This window comes from Eutrigla gurnardus, assembly GCF_963514095.1.
Source record: "Eutrigla gurnardus genome assembly, chromosome: 3".
Taxonomy (NCBI): Eukaryota; Metazoa; Chordata; class Actinopteri; order Perciformes; family Triglidae; genus Eutrigla; species Eutrigla gurnardus.
The window spans coordinates 31,911,670-31,926,137 of record NC_139917.1 but is presented as its reverse complement, the minus strand read 5'-3'; the positions used below and the strand labels follow the sequence as shown (position 1 = coordinate 31,926,137).

The following is a 14,468-nucleotide window of genomic DNA, read 5'->3' as shown; positions in this document are numbered from 1 at the left end:
AGAGAATTGAGATGTGCTGCAATTTTCTGTCTCTGAGCCTGTGCACCAAAGATGAGTATTTCTGTCTTGTCTTTGTTTAGTTGTAAAACATTTTCTGACATCCAATGATTGATATCTTTGATACACTGAGTGAGGGATATTATGGGTGATAGGTCATCTGGGTGTAGTGAAATGTAAAGTTGCGAGTCATCTGCATAATTATGGTAACTAAGATAATGTTTGCGTATGACATGTGAGAGTGGAAGTGTTATGGTTATAATATCGGGTATAATACTGAACATGATAAAAAGCTGAGTTTAAAAGAAGAGCTTATGGCTAATAATAATAATTCATGGTAAAATGTGGTTAAAAGGACTGTCATGATTATAATGTTGAATGTTGTTTAAAACAGGATATAAGCAATGAAAATAATAGTAATTCAGGGAAAGACTTGATTAATAAGATAGTTCATGATTTTCATATGTTAATATAGCAATTCATTACAAAGAGTGAGTTAAAGAAGAAGAAGAATTCATTGTTTTCATGTGTCTTGAGTTAAAAAGGTTAAAATGATGATTGATCATCTATTCAGTGTTCAACTGCTTTTGCCTGGCAGGTATGGAAGACGACAACAGAGACAGTAACAGCACTTACAGATAAAAATAGTTTATTTTATATCACATTTTGTTTACAACATTTTATTTACCTTTTATCAAAATTCACTTGCATAAGTTATATTTTTGGAACTTCAATTGTTTTTATTTTCTTTATCAAGTCTGTGGCGAATGTGCTGCACAGTGATCGATTGTTGATGCCTGTTTTCCGTGTTGTCGAGGAAGCAGTATGGCTGACTGATGAGAATACACACTGGCTGCTAACGTGTCGTGCTCGTGTAGTTTTTCCACCTTTTTTACATTATCTTTTCCCCGGCAACGGGGCGTAACATTTGGAGGCACCGCTGGGATTGTGTGCAGCGTGGTTAAACATCTTCGAGAGGTGTCCCCAGCCGTCACACATCCTTTTAAAAAAAAGAAAAAAAGAAACGACCGCGACTATCGGAGCATGTGAGGAGCGGCCGCCGTGGGACCCCGACCGTCTTCGGCTGCAAGTTATCTGAGGTATTGCTACATACCAGGAGAGCTACTGCTAAGAAGATAAATCGGTACCACTAGCCGATAGCACCCACACTTTGCTAGAAGAATGGCGTCGACGGAGATAGAGAAACTACAACTCGGAGTTATAAGAGAACTGTGTTTGCTGCCGAAAGAAAGTTTATTGGAGCTGTGTGACTACCTAATCCAAGCCGGAGCGGAGCTCGAGCATGTTAGCAGCAAAGGACGGACGGCTCTCATCACGCTAATCTCATGCTACATCCAGAGAGAAGAGCTAGAGGACCTTGAGGATCAAGGTATGGCTGAATTACTCCATCTGCAAGACAAAGTCACCGAGTTACAGGCCGTGTGTAATGCTAGTGCAGCAAAACAAGCGGAGGAGCAGCAGAAAAAGAAAGATGAAGAGGAGGAAACATTATTAAAGGAAATTGAAGTTTTGCAGCTCCAGCTAGCCAGCAAACAGAACGGGAGAGACAACAAGGAAAAAAGAGACACCAAAAACAACGGTTACAACAGACAGGTAATACAGAACACAGCCCACAATTCTCCCCCTCATCACTGGCACAAAGACTTTAAAATTGCTGGACAAATTGGTGAGCCTGGCCAAAAAGATAAATTGACTTTTTCAAGTTTAGCTCGCCAGATTGAACATGGTCTGAGTAAGGGGTTTCCAGAGTTAGAGATTGTGGATACAGTGATTAGAGCCATAGCGCCTGGCATGCAGCTTCGCAGCTATTTGGAGGGCAAAGTGAACTTAACCTTACCAACATTGAGACGAATCCTCCGTTCACATTATCAAGAGAAAAGTGCAACTGATCTCTACACACAGCTGACTTCTGAGGTGCAAGGATTAAAAGAAACCCCCCAGAACTTCCTCATCCGCACTCTCGACCTGAGACAAAAGATCTTGTTTGCCTCGCAGGAATCTGAGTCAGGTCTCCAATATGATCCTGGGCTTGTACAAAGAATGTTTCTTCACACTGTGTTAACTGGACTCCAGAACGACAACATTAAGCGGGATCTTCAGCCTTACTTGGAGCAAGCTGACATCTCCGATGAACTGTTGCTTGAGAGAATGAACACTGCATGTGCCTGTGAGACAGAGAGACAGATGAAAAAGAAAATGGCAGGGCAACAGAAGCAAGTCACTGTACACTCAGCACAGTCAAGTGATGTTCCTGCTGTAAAGAATGAAAAACCAGCTACTCACCAAAATCCTAAAGTTTCCCCTGTCGTTCTCTCCCAGCTGGAGGAGATTAAATCTGAGATAGCTGTGCTGAAAGAACTGAAAGTTGAAGTGTCTCAAATCAGAGAGTCCATGCTACAGCCCCAGCACGCGCCCAGACCACAACCACCAGCAGGGGGAGCAGATGGCACATCAGGACTGCAATTCCCAGGTCAGCAGATGCAGGATTTGCCACAGAGCTACTGGTTCAATGCAGGCCCTAGACATCGAAGTGGAACCGCCCAGTACCAGCAAAGATTTGCTCCACAACGCAGTTTCCCTCCACCCAATCGCGGACGAGCGAGGAGATGTTTTGGCTGTCAACAGAGTGGAGTTGAAGATTATTGCACACACTGTTACAGGTGTGGCAGCAGCGAGCATTTCCTTGCTGGATGTCGAGCAAGAGGACAGAGACAATTTGGAGGTGAGCCTTTAAACGGAGGAAGGTCATTCGCACGGGACAGGGAGTGACCCATCACACAGCAAGGTCCCAGCACTGCGCACACTGTGGACAGAAAGGAGAAGGGGTAATTCTGAAACAGTGCACATCCTGTAAAAATGTACTTTATTGTTCTAGGCCATGTCAGGTTGATAATTGGGCTGAACACAAAAAACATTGTAAACCTCTCTCATGTATGACTGCAAACGCCACCTCAAAAACAGAAAAACAAGCTAAGAGAGCCCCGTTGGTAGGAGAGAAACACATGGTTAACTGCTTCATCCAAGGTCAAAGGGTTCAAGCTTTGTGGGACTCAGGTTCCCAAGTGACAATAATTGACGAGTTATGGAAAGAAGTGCACTTACCAGACACAAGACTAAGAGACATTTCTGACATTTTGGATGTGACACCGGCCCTAGACATAAAGGCAGCAAATGGGGAGAGCATGCCATATACAGGTTGGGTGGAGATAACTTTCAGGTTAGCTTCCGGTGCTGCAGCTAAGACCGAAGTAATTGTTCCCACACTTGTAATGAAAGGTGGTAAACTTGCTCAACCAATCATCGGCTCAAATGTAATCAAAATCATTATTGACAGTGAAATGAAACAATCAGATACTACTCACAGGGAACAGCTAAGCGAAACAGTGAGGGCAGCATTCCCAGGCCACACAGACACTTTTGTAAGACAAGTAACCGCTGTTGTTGAGCAAGTCAGTGTCAGGCAAGCAAATGAGTATATAGTCAAGACAAAAAGGGAGAGAGTCAACATACCCAAACACCTGTCAGTCCAAGTTGAGTGTCACGTCCACATGGACTCCCCACAGGAGGATGCAACACTAATCTTCGAGCCTGATGTGAATCCGCGCTGGACAGAGGGACTTGAACTGTGTGACATGCTTGTAGAGGTAACCAGAGGCACAAGAAAACCCTCTATCACTGTAAGTGTGCAGAATCCAACAGATCACGACATAGTGTTAGCAGGGAGAACTGTTATTGGGACTGTTCAGTATGTCCAGGCTTTCTACCCCGCCTCCATGCTAGAGAGATCCCGCCTACCATCATCAGTCACAACAAATCACATCACGGCTGAAGAGGATCAAATTAACAGTAATGTTTGGGACCCACCTGTAAATCTGAGTCACCTCAGCGAGCCAGAGCAGGAAGTAGTTCGCCAGATGTTAAGAGAGGAGTCCGCCTCTTTTTCAAAAACAGATGATGATATTGGCTGCATAGACAAATTACAACTTAGCATATCGTTGAAAGACACTGAGCCTGTAGCAAAAACATATCTCTCTGTGCCCAAACCCCTGTATCAGGAAATGAAGGACTACCTGAGTGACCTCATCGCTCAGGGTTGGGTAGAGAAATCTAACTCCCCTTATGCTTCACCAGTCGTATGTGTCCGAAAAAAAGACGGCAGTCTACGACTGTGCATTGACTACCGTGAGGTGAACAGGAAGACGCTCCCTGACCGTCAGCCTATCCCCAGGGTACAAGATATTATGGATGGCCTAGGAGGCAACTCTTGGTTCTCTCTCCTCGACCAAGGAAAGGCGTACCATCAGGGATTTATGGCGAGGGAGAGCAGACCACTGACCGCTTTTGTGACACCATGGGGTCTCTATGAGTGGATCAGGATTCCCTTCGGTCTTATGAACGCTCCAGCCGCCTTTCAGCGCTGTATGGAGGATTGTTTGGAAGGGCTGAGAGATAACATCTGTATCCCTTATTTAGACGACACCTTGGTCTTCAGCAGAACCTTTGAGGATCACGTCGAACATGTGAGGACAGTGCTACAGCGGCTACGTCAGCATGGTATAAAGTTAAAACCTAGAAAATGTGAAGTGTTCAGACGTGAGGTCCGCTACTTGGGACGCATCGTGTCTGCGGAGGGCAGTAAAATGGACCCTGCCGACACGGCAGCAGTGAGAGCCTTAAAGGAGAAGAGGCCACAGACTGTGGGAGAACTGAGATCAGTCATGGGGCTCCTGAGCTACTACCGGCAGTACATCAGAGACTTTTCCCGCATCGCCGGCCCTCTTTATGCCCTGACAGAATCAGACCCCAAATCAGACAAACACAAAGACAGTAACACGAGGACAAGAAAAGTGAAAGGAAAGTTTAAAGGGGCACCTTCACACAAACCGATCACATGGACTGAGGAACATCAACTGATACTGGAGAGACTGATTGATTGCCTGGTTGAGCCACCGATTCTTGGATTCCCAGACTTCAACAAATCATTCATCTTACACACAGATGCATCACACAAAGGTTTAGGTGCTGTATTATATCAAGAACAGGACGGTAAGCTACGTGTAATAGCCTATGCATCACGCACCCTGACAAAAGCAGAAAAGAACTATCATCTTCATTCAGGGAAACTTGAATTTTTAGCATTAAAGTGGGCTGTTACTGAGCGTTTCAGAGACTATTTGATTGGCTCCTCCTGTACTGTCTTTACAGACAACAATCCACTTACCTATGTGTTGTCAACAGCCAAACTCAATGCAACGGGGCATAGGTGGGTTGCAGAATTAGCCGACTTTGACCTAATTATCAAGTATCGTCCGGGAAAAGAAAATTGTGATGCTGATGGTCTTTCAAGAATGCCCTGTGACATAGACACCATGATGGAGGAATGCACAGAAGAAATGTCATCCCCTTCAGTGCAGGCCACAGTACAAGCTGTAGAGAGTGATGCTTCACACACAGTGTGGTCCATGATGTCTTTTGAGTGTGCAGAAATGTGTGGAGACACACCTACACCATTTTCCAAAACAGATATATGTCAAGCACAGAGAGATGATCAAACCATTGGCCCAGTCATTGCCTGGAAACAATCAAAAGAGAAGCCTACAAGAGAGCAGTTAAAGTCATTCAATGTACAGTCAAAATGTTTGCTTCGTGACTGGGAGAAACTTACCTTTGATGGAGATGGAATACTTCAACGAAAGAATGCAACCAGAACTCAACTTGTTCTTCCTGAAAAATACAAATCAACAGTTTTGAGACAGCTCCACAACGAGATGGGACATCAAGGCGTGGAACGCACAACATCGCTCATCCGGGATCGCTTCTTCTGGCCACACATGCAGCGAGAAATAGAGCACTACGTCACACAAAGCTGTACATGCCTGAAACAGAAAAAGCCCTGCAGAGAATCCAGAGCTCCATTCGTACCGATTGTCACCACTCAGCCATTCGAGCTTGTATCCATTGACTTCCTGCATCTGGATAAGTGTCGGGGTGGATATGAATACATATTGTTGATAGTAGATCATTACACACGCTTTGCACAAGCCTACCCTACAACATCAAAATCTGCAAAGACTGTCGCTGATAAAATATTCAATGATTACGCGCTGAAGTTTGGGTTCCCTCTAAGAATTCACCACGACCAGGGAGGTGAATTCGAGAATCAATTGTTTGCACAGCTGAAGAAAAATTGTGGAGTGATGGGCTCTCGAACCACGCCCTATCACCCGCAAGGCAACGGGCAAGTGGAACGGCTAAACAGAACATTGCTACAAATGCTGAGAACGCTCACAGAGAAACAAAAGTCAGACTGGAGAGAGTCATTGCCCAAGCTCATCTATGCATATAACAGCACCAGAAGTGAAGTTACAGGTTTTTCACCTTTTTATCTCCTGTTCGGCAGATCTCCAAGATTACCTGTTGACTTATTGTTTGGCTTGACCCCAGAGACTGGAACTGCTGATCATCGAGAGTACATGAAAAAGTGGAAACAACAGATGCAAGAGGCTTATGAGATCACAAAAGCAAATGCAAAAAAATGTGCTGAGAGGAGCAAGAGGAATCATGATAACAAAGTCAGGAGTTCTGTTTTGAATGAGGGCGACCGTGTTCTCATTAGGAATATGACACCTAGAGGGGGAACGGGAAAGCTCAGAAATCACTGGGAAGATTGCATCCACAAAGTCATCCGTCAGGTGGGAAAAGACATGCCCATATATGAAGTGATACCTGAGCAAGGCAAAGCGAGAGGACGTAGGATCCTGCACCGTAACCTCCTGTTGCCATGTGACCATTTGCCTCTAGAGATTCAGTTGAAACCAGCAAAAGTGAAAAGACAAATCACAGCTCAGACTCGACGAGACAAAGATCAAACAGACCAAGAGACAAACAATGACGATAGTGATGATGATGACTACGGATACTATCCACTCAGACATCAGCCTGTGCCACAGCCTCAAGTCCACACAGAAAGAGAGGATGCTGAAAGTGTCACACAGCTCATGCAGGACGTTGAGCCTGAGCATCAGGATATGCACCAGCTGGAGCGGGACACACGAGATCCACTGTTAGAAGAGGACATGTCAATTCAAGAGGAGACTGCACTGGAGGAGAGAATACCAGCACCACAGTCACCTGCTCAAATTGAAGATCACAGTGAGAATGAACAGCAGTGTCAACGACCAGCAAGAGAGAGACGGCCCCCAAGAGTCTTCACATATGATCAGCTTGGCCATCCCAGTTGCTGTGGCGCCGGTCTCCCAGGTAACCTGATGTGCTACTATCCTCCAACATCATATGGGGCCATGCAAGCAGCAAGTACATGGACAGCTCCAGTACAGCACTGGAATTATCAGCCTGCTGTTGCACATGGCTACTGAAAGAAGAAGATGCACTTACACACACACATCATACACATATCATATACGCTCATTGATGGACTTTCTCACAAACTGAGTGTTGATAAACACGTGCACACATTGTACACTCATTGATGGACTGTTGGACACTGAGTGTTGATGCGCACATAATACACACATGCACTTATGGATGGACTGTTTCATGAACTGAGTGCTGACATGCTTACAGATACACATACTGTACCTGAGACAGTCATGAATGGACTAATGAACAATCAGAGTATTCATGCACATGTGTCGCACACTCCTGGACTTTGAAGAAGCTGAGTGATTGTATACACTGTTGAATGAAGGATTAATTTGATGACACTGTACAGTAGCTAAATGCTTTAAACATAACTTAATTACCTTCCTCACCTGCTGGTTGAGATGTCGGGGACGACATCTGTGTTGTAGGGGAGTGTGTTATGGTTATAATATCGGGTATAATACTGAACATGATAAAAAGCTGAGTTTAAAAGAAGAGCTTATGGCTAATAATAATAATTCATGGTAAAATGTGGTTAAAAGGACTGTCATGATTATAATGTTGAATGTTGTTTAAAACAGGATATAAGCAATGAAAATAATAGTAATTCAGGGAAAGACTTGATTAATAAGATAGTTCATGATTTTCATATGTTAATATAGCAATTCATTACAAAGAGTGAGTTAAAGAAGAAGAAGAATTCATTGTTTTCATGTGTCTTGAGTTAAAAAGGTTAAAATGATGATTGATCATCTATTCGGTGTTCAACTGCTTTTGCCTGGCAGGTATGGAAGACGACAACAGAGACAGTAACAGCACTTACAGATAAAAATAGTTTATTTTATATCACATTTTGTTTACAACATTTTATTTACCTTTTATCAAAATTCACTTGCATAAGTTATATTTTTGGAACTTCAATTGTTTTTATTTTCTTTATCAAGTCTGTGGCGAATGTGCTGCACAGTGATCGATTGTTGATGCCTGTTTTCCGTGTTGTCGAGGAAGCAGTATGGCTGACTGATGAGAATACACACTGGCTGCTAACGTGTCGTGCTCGTGTAGTTTTTCCACCTTTTTTACATTATATTTTCCCCGGCAACGGGGCGTAACAGAAGCATGTAGAGATTGAATAGCAGTGGTCCAAGAATTGACCCTTGTGGTACCCCACATGTAATCTTCGTTCTGTTGGAGGTAAATTCACCAATGGAGACATAAAACTGCCTATCATGAAGGTAGGTTCTGAACCAGGTTAGAACTGGACCAGACAAGCCAACCCACCTTTCAAGCCTTTCCAGTAAGATTTTGTGGTCGATAGTGTCAAACGCAGAACTAAGATCAAGTAGAACAAGAATGGAGATTTTTTTGGAGTCTGTGTTCATATGTAGATCATTTAAAACTTTGATAAGTGCCGTTTCTGTGCTATGGTGGGGACGAAAACCAGACTGATAAGTATCTAAAAGGCTATTTGATGCAAGATAGTTCTTGAGCTGAATGTAGACTGCTTTTTCAAGTATTTTGCTGAAGAACGGTAGATTGGAGATAGGTCTGTAATTTGCAATGACATTTTGATCCAGATTGTTCTTCTTCAGGAGTGGTTTGATAACAGCTGTTTTTAGTGATGTGGGAAATATACCTGACTGGAGAGACCAGTTAATGATATGTAGAACCTCTGGTGCTAGGCAGTTAAAAACATTTTTGAAAAAAGCAGTTGGGAGAGGATCCAGACAGCAGGTGGAGGATCTGAGCTGACCAACAATATTGTCAAGCTCTGTCAGATTTAAACAGTTAAAGTGAGACATGACACAGGTGGAGTTTCTGGAGAAAGGAAGGGCAAGTTCAGTTGTAGATTTTAGAGCACTAATGTTTTGTCTAATAGTAATGATTTTGTTATTAAAGAAAGAAGCAAATTGATCACATTTTTCTGAGGACAACATTTCTGAGGGAATGGTGGATGGTGGGTTAATAAGTCTGTCCACAGTGAAGAATAGCACTTTGCTGTTATTAATATTTTCATTGATGATTTTAGAAAAGAATGATTGTCTAGCTTGTTTAATTGCTTTGTTATATTCATTCAGTTTATCCTTATAAATGTCATTGTGAACCTGAAGTCTTGTTTTTCTCCACTGTCGCTCTGCCTGACGACACTTTCTCTTTTTTTATCAAATACACTCAGTATTTTTGAGTTGAAGTTGTCCACAAGGTCCCCAGTTGAAGATATCCTGGACAATGACATCTCATTTACAATTTTTTGAAATCTTTCAATAGTATTATCATTAATTATACGTCTTTTAAGTAATCGAGAACTGTTACGTTGTACAGGGAAAGCAGAGACATCAAAGTAAAGGCAACAGTGATCAGAAAAGGCTACATCCACAACAAGAGGCGTTGTAATGTTAAGTCCTTTTGAGATGACAAGGTCAAGAGTATGTCCTTTATTGTGGGTGGGTCCACGGACATGTTGAGAGAGGTCAAATGCCTCCAGCAGACTGATAAAGCTTAAGGCATCTGGATCAATTTTTATGTCAATGTGAATATTAAAGTCACCAGATATAATAAGACAGTCATAGTCAGTGGAAGCCTGAGATAATAGCTGAGAAAATTCTTCCAGGAATCCAGTTTTGGGTTTTGGTGGACGGTAAACAGTTATTATTAAGACTGTAGTTTTACAATGTACTGACAAAGCAAGGTATTCAAATGATATGAATTCACCAAGACGGACTTCCTTACAGTTATAAGTGTCAGAAAAGACAGCAGCAATTCCACCACCTCTCCTATCAGTCCTAGTGGTATGGAAGAAATTGAAGTTTGGAGGTGCAGTCTCAATGAGTGTGGCGGCTCCGTTTTTATCCAGCCAGGTTTCGGTTAGTAAAGTTAAATCTAGACTGTGGGTGCTAATGAGTTCATTTATCAAAAATGATTTATTTGTAAGAGACCTGACATTTAATAGAGCCATTTTTATTTTTTGAGGTGCATTGCTGTGTGAGGGGCTGATAACTGGAGGGATATGGATAAGATTACTGAGGTTAGCTGAACTGGTGGGATCAGAAGTGCATTTCTTAGGCCTAAAGTTTGTGATAACAGGGATATAAGTAATTGTCAGTGGGCTGCTATAATGTTTGGAGTGTGGAGTTACTGACCGTCAACCAGGGTAAGCCATGCAGGAGCGCATGCCAGTAAACAACCATCAGGTCTGAAATGTGACTGAAATTCCGTCATGTCTACAAAAAGTCAGAAGACGATGATATCTCCAGAATACAGTGGAAGACTTTGTGGAGGGAACCAGCGTGAGGCCAACTATAAATGAGGTGAGATGGGCCAACAGCTGGGACACCGACAAGACAACGCAGCTGACTGACGTGGTTACAGACGCTAGCCACGTTCATTTAGAGTCCGATAACACATGGGTTGATCCGTCGGGTTGGTCCAGACTGAAAAAGCTCAGCAACGCGTCCGCAAAACGTTGTTCGGACATTCATTGTCCTCAGAGGATGACAACGTCGACAATACGCAAAAGGAACCGACGAGAATATTAGTCACGCGAGAAAATTGTATGCACATATTTCCTGTATTCCTATATGACATTTTTAAAAGACTTTACAGAAGTGACCTACTTATGAGTATTGTTAGCTGAAGCTCACTGCGACTGTTAGCGTAGATTTGTCGTGAGAACGTAACCATGACCGTTTGGCGGTAAACGACGCGAGCAAAGCCGACGCACACTAACCCTGTGGCAAAAAAACACCATCAAAACCAAAAAATGCATCATCAAAAGGATGAAGATTTACTGCAAAAAATACACATCAACATGCGGGTGTTGAGGTCAGATGTTTCCTGGTTGAAACCCTCGGGAATCTGTCCATCTCCTCTTTTTCTTCCTTCTCCTCATTCTGAATGGTATTTGATTTCACGGACCGTCGACGAATCACTGAGGTTTCATTCAGGAAACATCTGTCGTCCACAGCAACGCCTTCTCTCCTGTCTCACTCATGAACATGTGACACACAACCAGCTGGGCTGGGACTCCTGTCGGACTGTACCAGGTTTTATTGACTTTGACAACCAGGACAGGTGCAGATTCATGAGCTGGTCAGGAGGAAAATAACGTTTATCCTCATGTTGAGTAATATGACGTGAAATAGAATTAGCTTAGATTAACACCACATTCTTCCAATGGTTCTGTTCCTGCTGCTAAACCTGCTGTTTCAAGACAAACGCTGGGGAGTTGAAGGTGAACGTGTCACTTCCTCCACATGCTGCAGAGCCTCGCCCCCCACGTTGTTTCCATCAGGCCGGTCTGAAGAAAATCCCAGAGGAGGTGTGAGGTTGGAGACTGTAGACCTGACTGGACTTCACACCAGGTCTACCTGCTGCTCTGCAGAGTCCGACACGTTCTGGTAGTCATGACAGGAGTCTAACTGATGGGGAGAGACGGAAACATGGACGTCATTCATGAAAAGCTGCATATATTAATCACAGACTGTCCATAAGAAGGGGGCGTCGTCATGGTGACTAAATGAACATCATGGTCTCACCTCCATCTCTACAGGTTCACGGGGTTCAGGGGCGGAGCTCCCAGTTTTCTTCTTCCTGGTTCGAGTCCAACAACAACAACACATACAAAATGAAACACAATAAGATCCATAACACTAAAACAAAAGGAATTAACTGATGGATTGTTATTGTTGTACCTCATCCACAGAATCACGAGGAAGAGAGGAATCAGCGTCACGACCACCACAATCGACCTGATGATATCCGATAGGGTCGTTGAATTCCCTGGAAATATACGGAGAGGTGTCATTCAGCCAGAGAAATGGCACATTTACAGAAATGCTGATCAATGTGCACTGTCCTTTCAATAGATAAATGAATGAAATGTCAGTGTAGCATCAAAGAATGACAGAATTAGCAACATGGCTAACGGAGCAGCCACCTGGTTTCTAGCAACGTGTCTCGATAGGTCTTTTCATTTATTCTGTACTAGAGCCAATTAAAAATCAGGTTTTGGGAAGTACGAGTGCATATAACAGTGATGTGACTTGAGTCGGGGGTGAAGACTATTATCAGTGTGTTCACACAGAACAACCCCTCCTCAGATGGAACTGAAAGACTCACCAGCTCCAAGAGTCAGATGGAAGGTGTTGCTATGACGCCCTCTTGTGTTCTGGACTTCACAGTAATAAATCCCACTGTGTTCAGCTCTGATGTCAGTGATGGTGAAGGTCTGTCCTGATGCTATGGGTGAGTCTTGGTCCTCCTTGTACCAGGTGTAGTTAGCTGCTGGGTTAGCATCACTGCTACAGCTCAGATTCACTGAACTGCCCTCCATGACATCACCAGGAGGACTCATCGACACAGAGGGAAGCTTTGGAGCATCTGGAGGACACATATGAACTCATGAACATTAACAAAATATATGCAAGGTGGCGCTGAGGTGAAAAGCAGACCATGTTTTTCAACCTCCGGTTCTGAAAAGTGAAGCCAACACTGAAGCGCCTTAAAATGGCGACTCCTCTCTGGTTGTATAGAAGTCTATGAGAAAATGGTCCTACTTCTCCCTGCTGGCCACCAGGGGGCGAGTCCTCTCTGGTTGTATAGAAGTCTATGAGAAAATGGTCCTACTTCTCTCTGCTGGCCACCAGGGGGCGACTCCTCTCTGGTAGTATAGAAGTCTATGAGAAAATGGTCCTACTTCTCTCTGCTGGCCACCAGGGGGCGACTCCTCTCTGGTTGTATAGAAGTCTATGAGAAAATGGTCCTACTTCTCTCTGCTGGCCACCAGGGGGCGACTCCTCTCTGGTTGTATAGAAGTCCATGAGAAAATGGTCCTACTTCTCCCTGCTGGCCACCAGGGGGCGACTCCTCTCTGGTTGTATAGAAGTCTATGAGAAAATGGTCCTACTTCTCTCTGCTGGCCACCAGGGGGCGACTCCTCTCTGGTTGTATAGAAGTCCATGAGAAAATGGTCCTACTTCTCTCTGCTGGCCACCAGGGGGCGACTCCTCTCTGGTTGTATAGAAGTCTATGAGAAAATGGTCCTACTTCTCTCTGCTGGCCACCAGGGGGCGACTCCTCTCTGGTAGTATAGAAGTCTATGAGAAAATGGTCCTACTTCTCTCTGCTGGCCACCAGGGGGCGACTCCTCTCTGGTTGTATAGAAGTCTATGAGAAAATGGTCCTACTTCTCTCTTGATGTATTATCTCAGTAAACATTGTAAACATGAGTTTATGGTCTCAATCTCTAGTTTCAAGTCTTCTTCAATCCAGCATGATGTTCATTTAGTACATTATGGTCCATTTAGAGTCCACCAGACCAGAAAGCAGGGGATGCTTTAGGGGGCGGGGCTTACCTGCTGATTGACAGGTCGCTACCACGCTACCAATGCTAGTTAGCTACTAAGATGACTTTAATACTTAGCTGAAAGGTTAACTTTGATCATGAAGCTAACTTTGTTAGCAGCTTCACACCAGAATCCACATGGATCCGGATGCAGTAAGGGTGCTGGTCTGCCACTTGTGTTCACCTGACCCACCCGTCGCTCCTTCACAATCCAAATATGGTCACTTCCTTTCACTGGTTGTAAACATTCTAAGATGACAAAGGCCAAAATGCCAAAACTCGAGGCTTCAAAACCGTAGTTGACAAACCAACGGGTGACGTCACCATGACGACGTCACCTTCTTCTATACAGTCTGTGATTGACAGAGTTGCTATCTCAATCTAATGTAACTGATACTAAGTTGGTATTTAAAGTGCTGATGTTTAATACTCACACTGGACGTCTACCAGCAGAGAGGAAGAGTTGATCTCTCCATGTTGATTCTCAGCCTTGCAGTAGTAGATCCCTCCGTCCTCAGAGCTGATGGAGAAACCATAACGTCCTTCTGGTCCATGAAGCAGCGTTTGGTTCTCCTTGTACCAGGTGTAGTTAGCTGCTGGGTTAGCATCACTGCTACAGCTCAGAGTCACTGACCTGCCCTCCATGACATCACCAGGAGGACTCATCGACACAGAGGGAAGCTTTGGAGCATCTGGAGGAGATGATTTTATACAATTTATCAAT

General features: G+C 43.9%; 1 protein-coding gene across 1 annotated transcript; it reads right to left on the bottom strand.

Moving 5' to 3' along the window:
• Nucleotides 1-7,953: 7,953 nt before the first annotated feature.
• LOC311011589 (B-cell receptor CD22-like) lies at nt 7,954-14,410 on the bottom strand (the record flags this gene model as incomplete). The annotated part of the gene is made up of 5 exons (XM_084006623.1): nt 7,954-11,819; nt 11,937-11,991; nt 12,093-12,180; nt 12,520-12,780; nt 14,179-14,410. 5 exons carry the CDS (start codon nt 14,408-14,410, stop codon nt 11,754-11,756), a joined length of 702 nt encoding a protein of 233 aa, XP_083862749.1. The 3' UTR covers nt 7,954-11,753.
• Between the last annotated feature and the right edge of the window lie 58 nt (nt 14,411-14,468).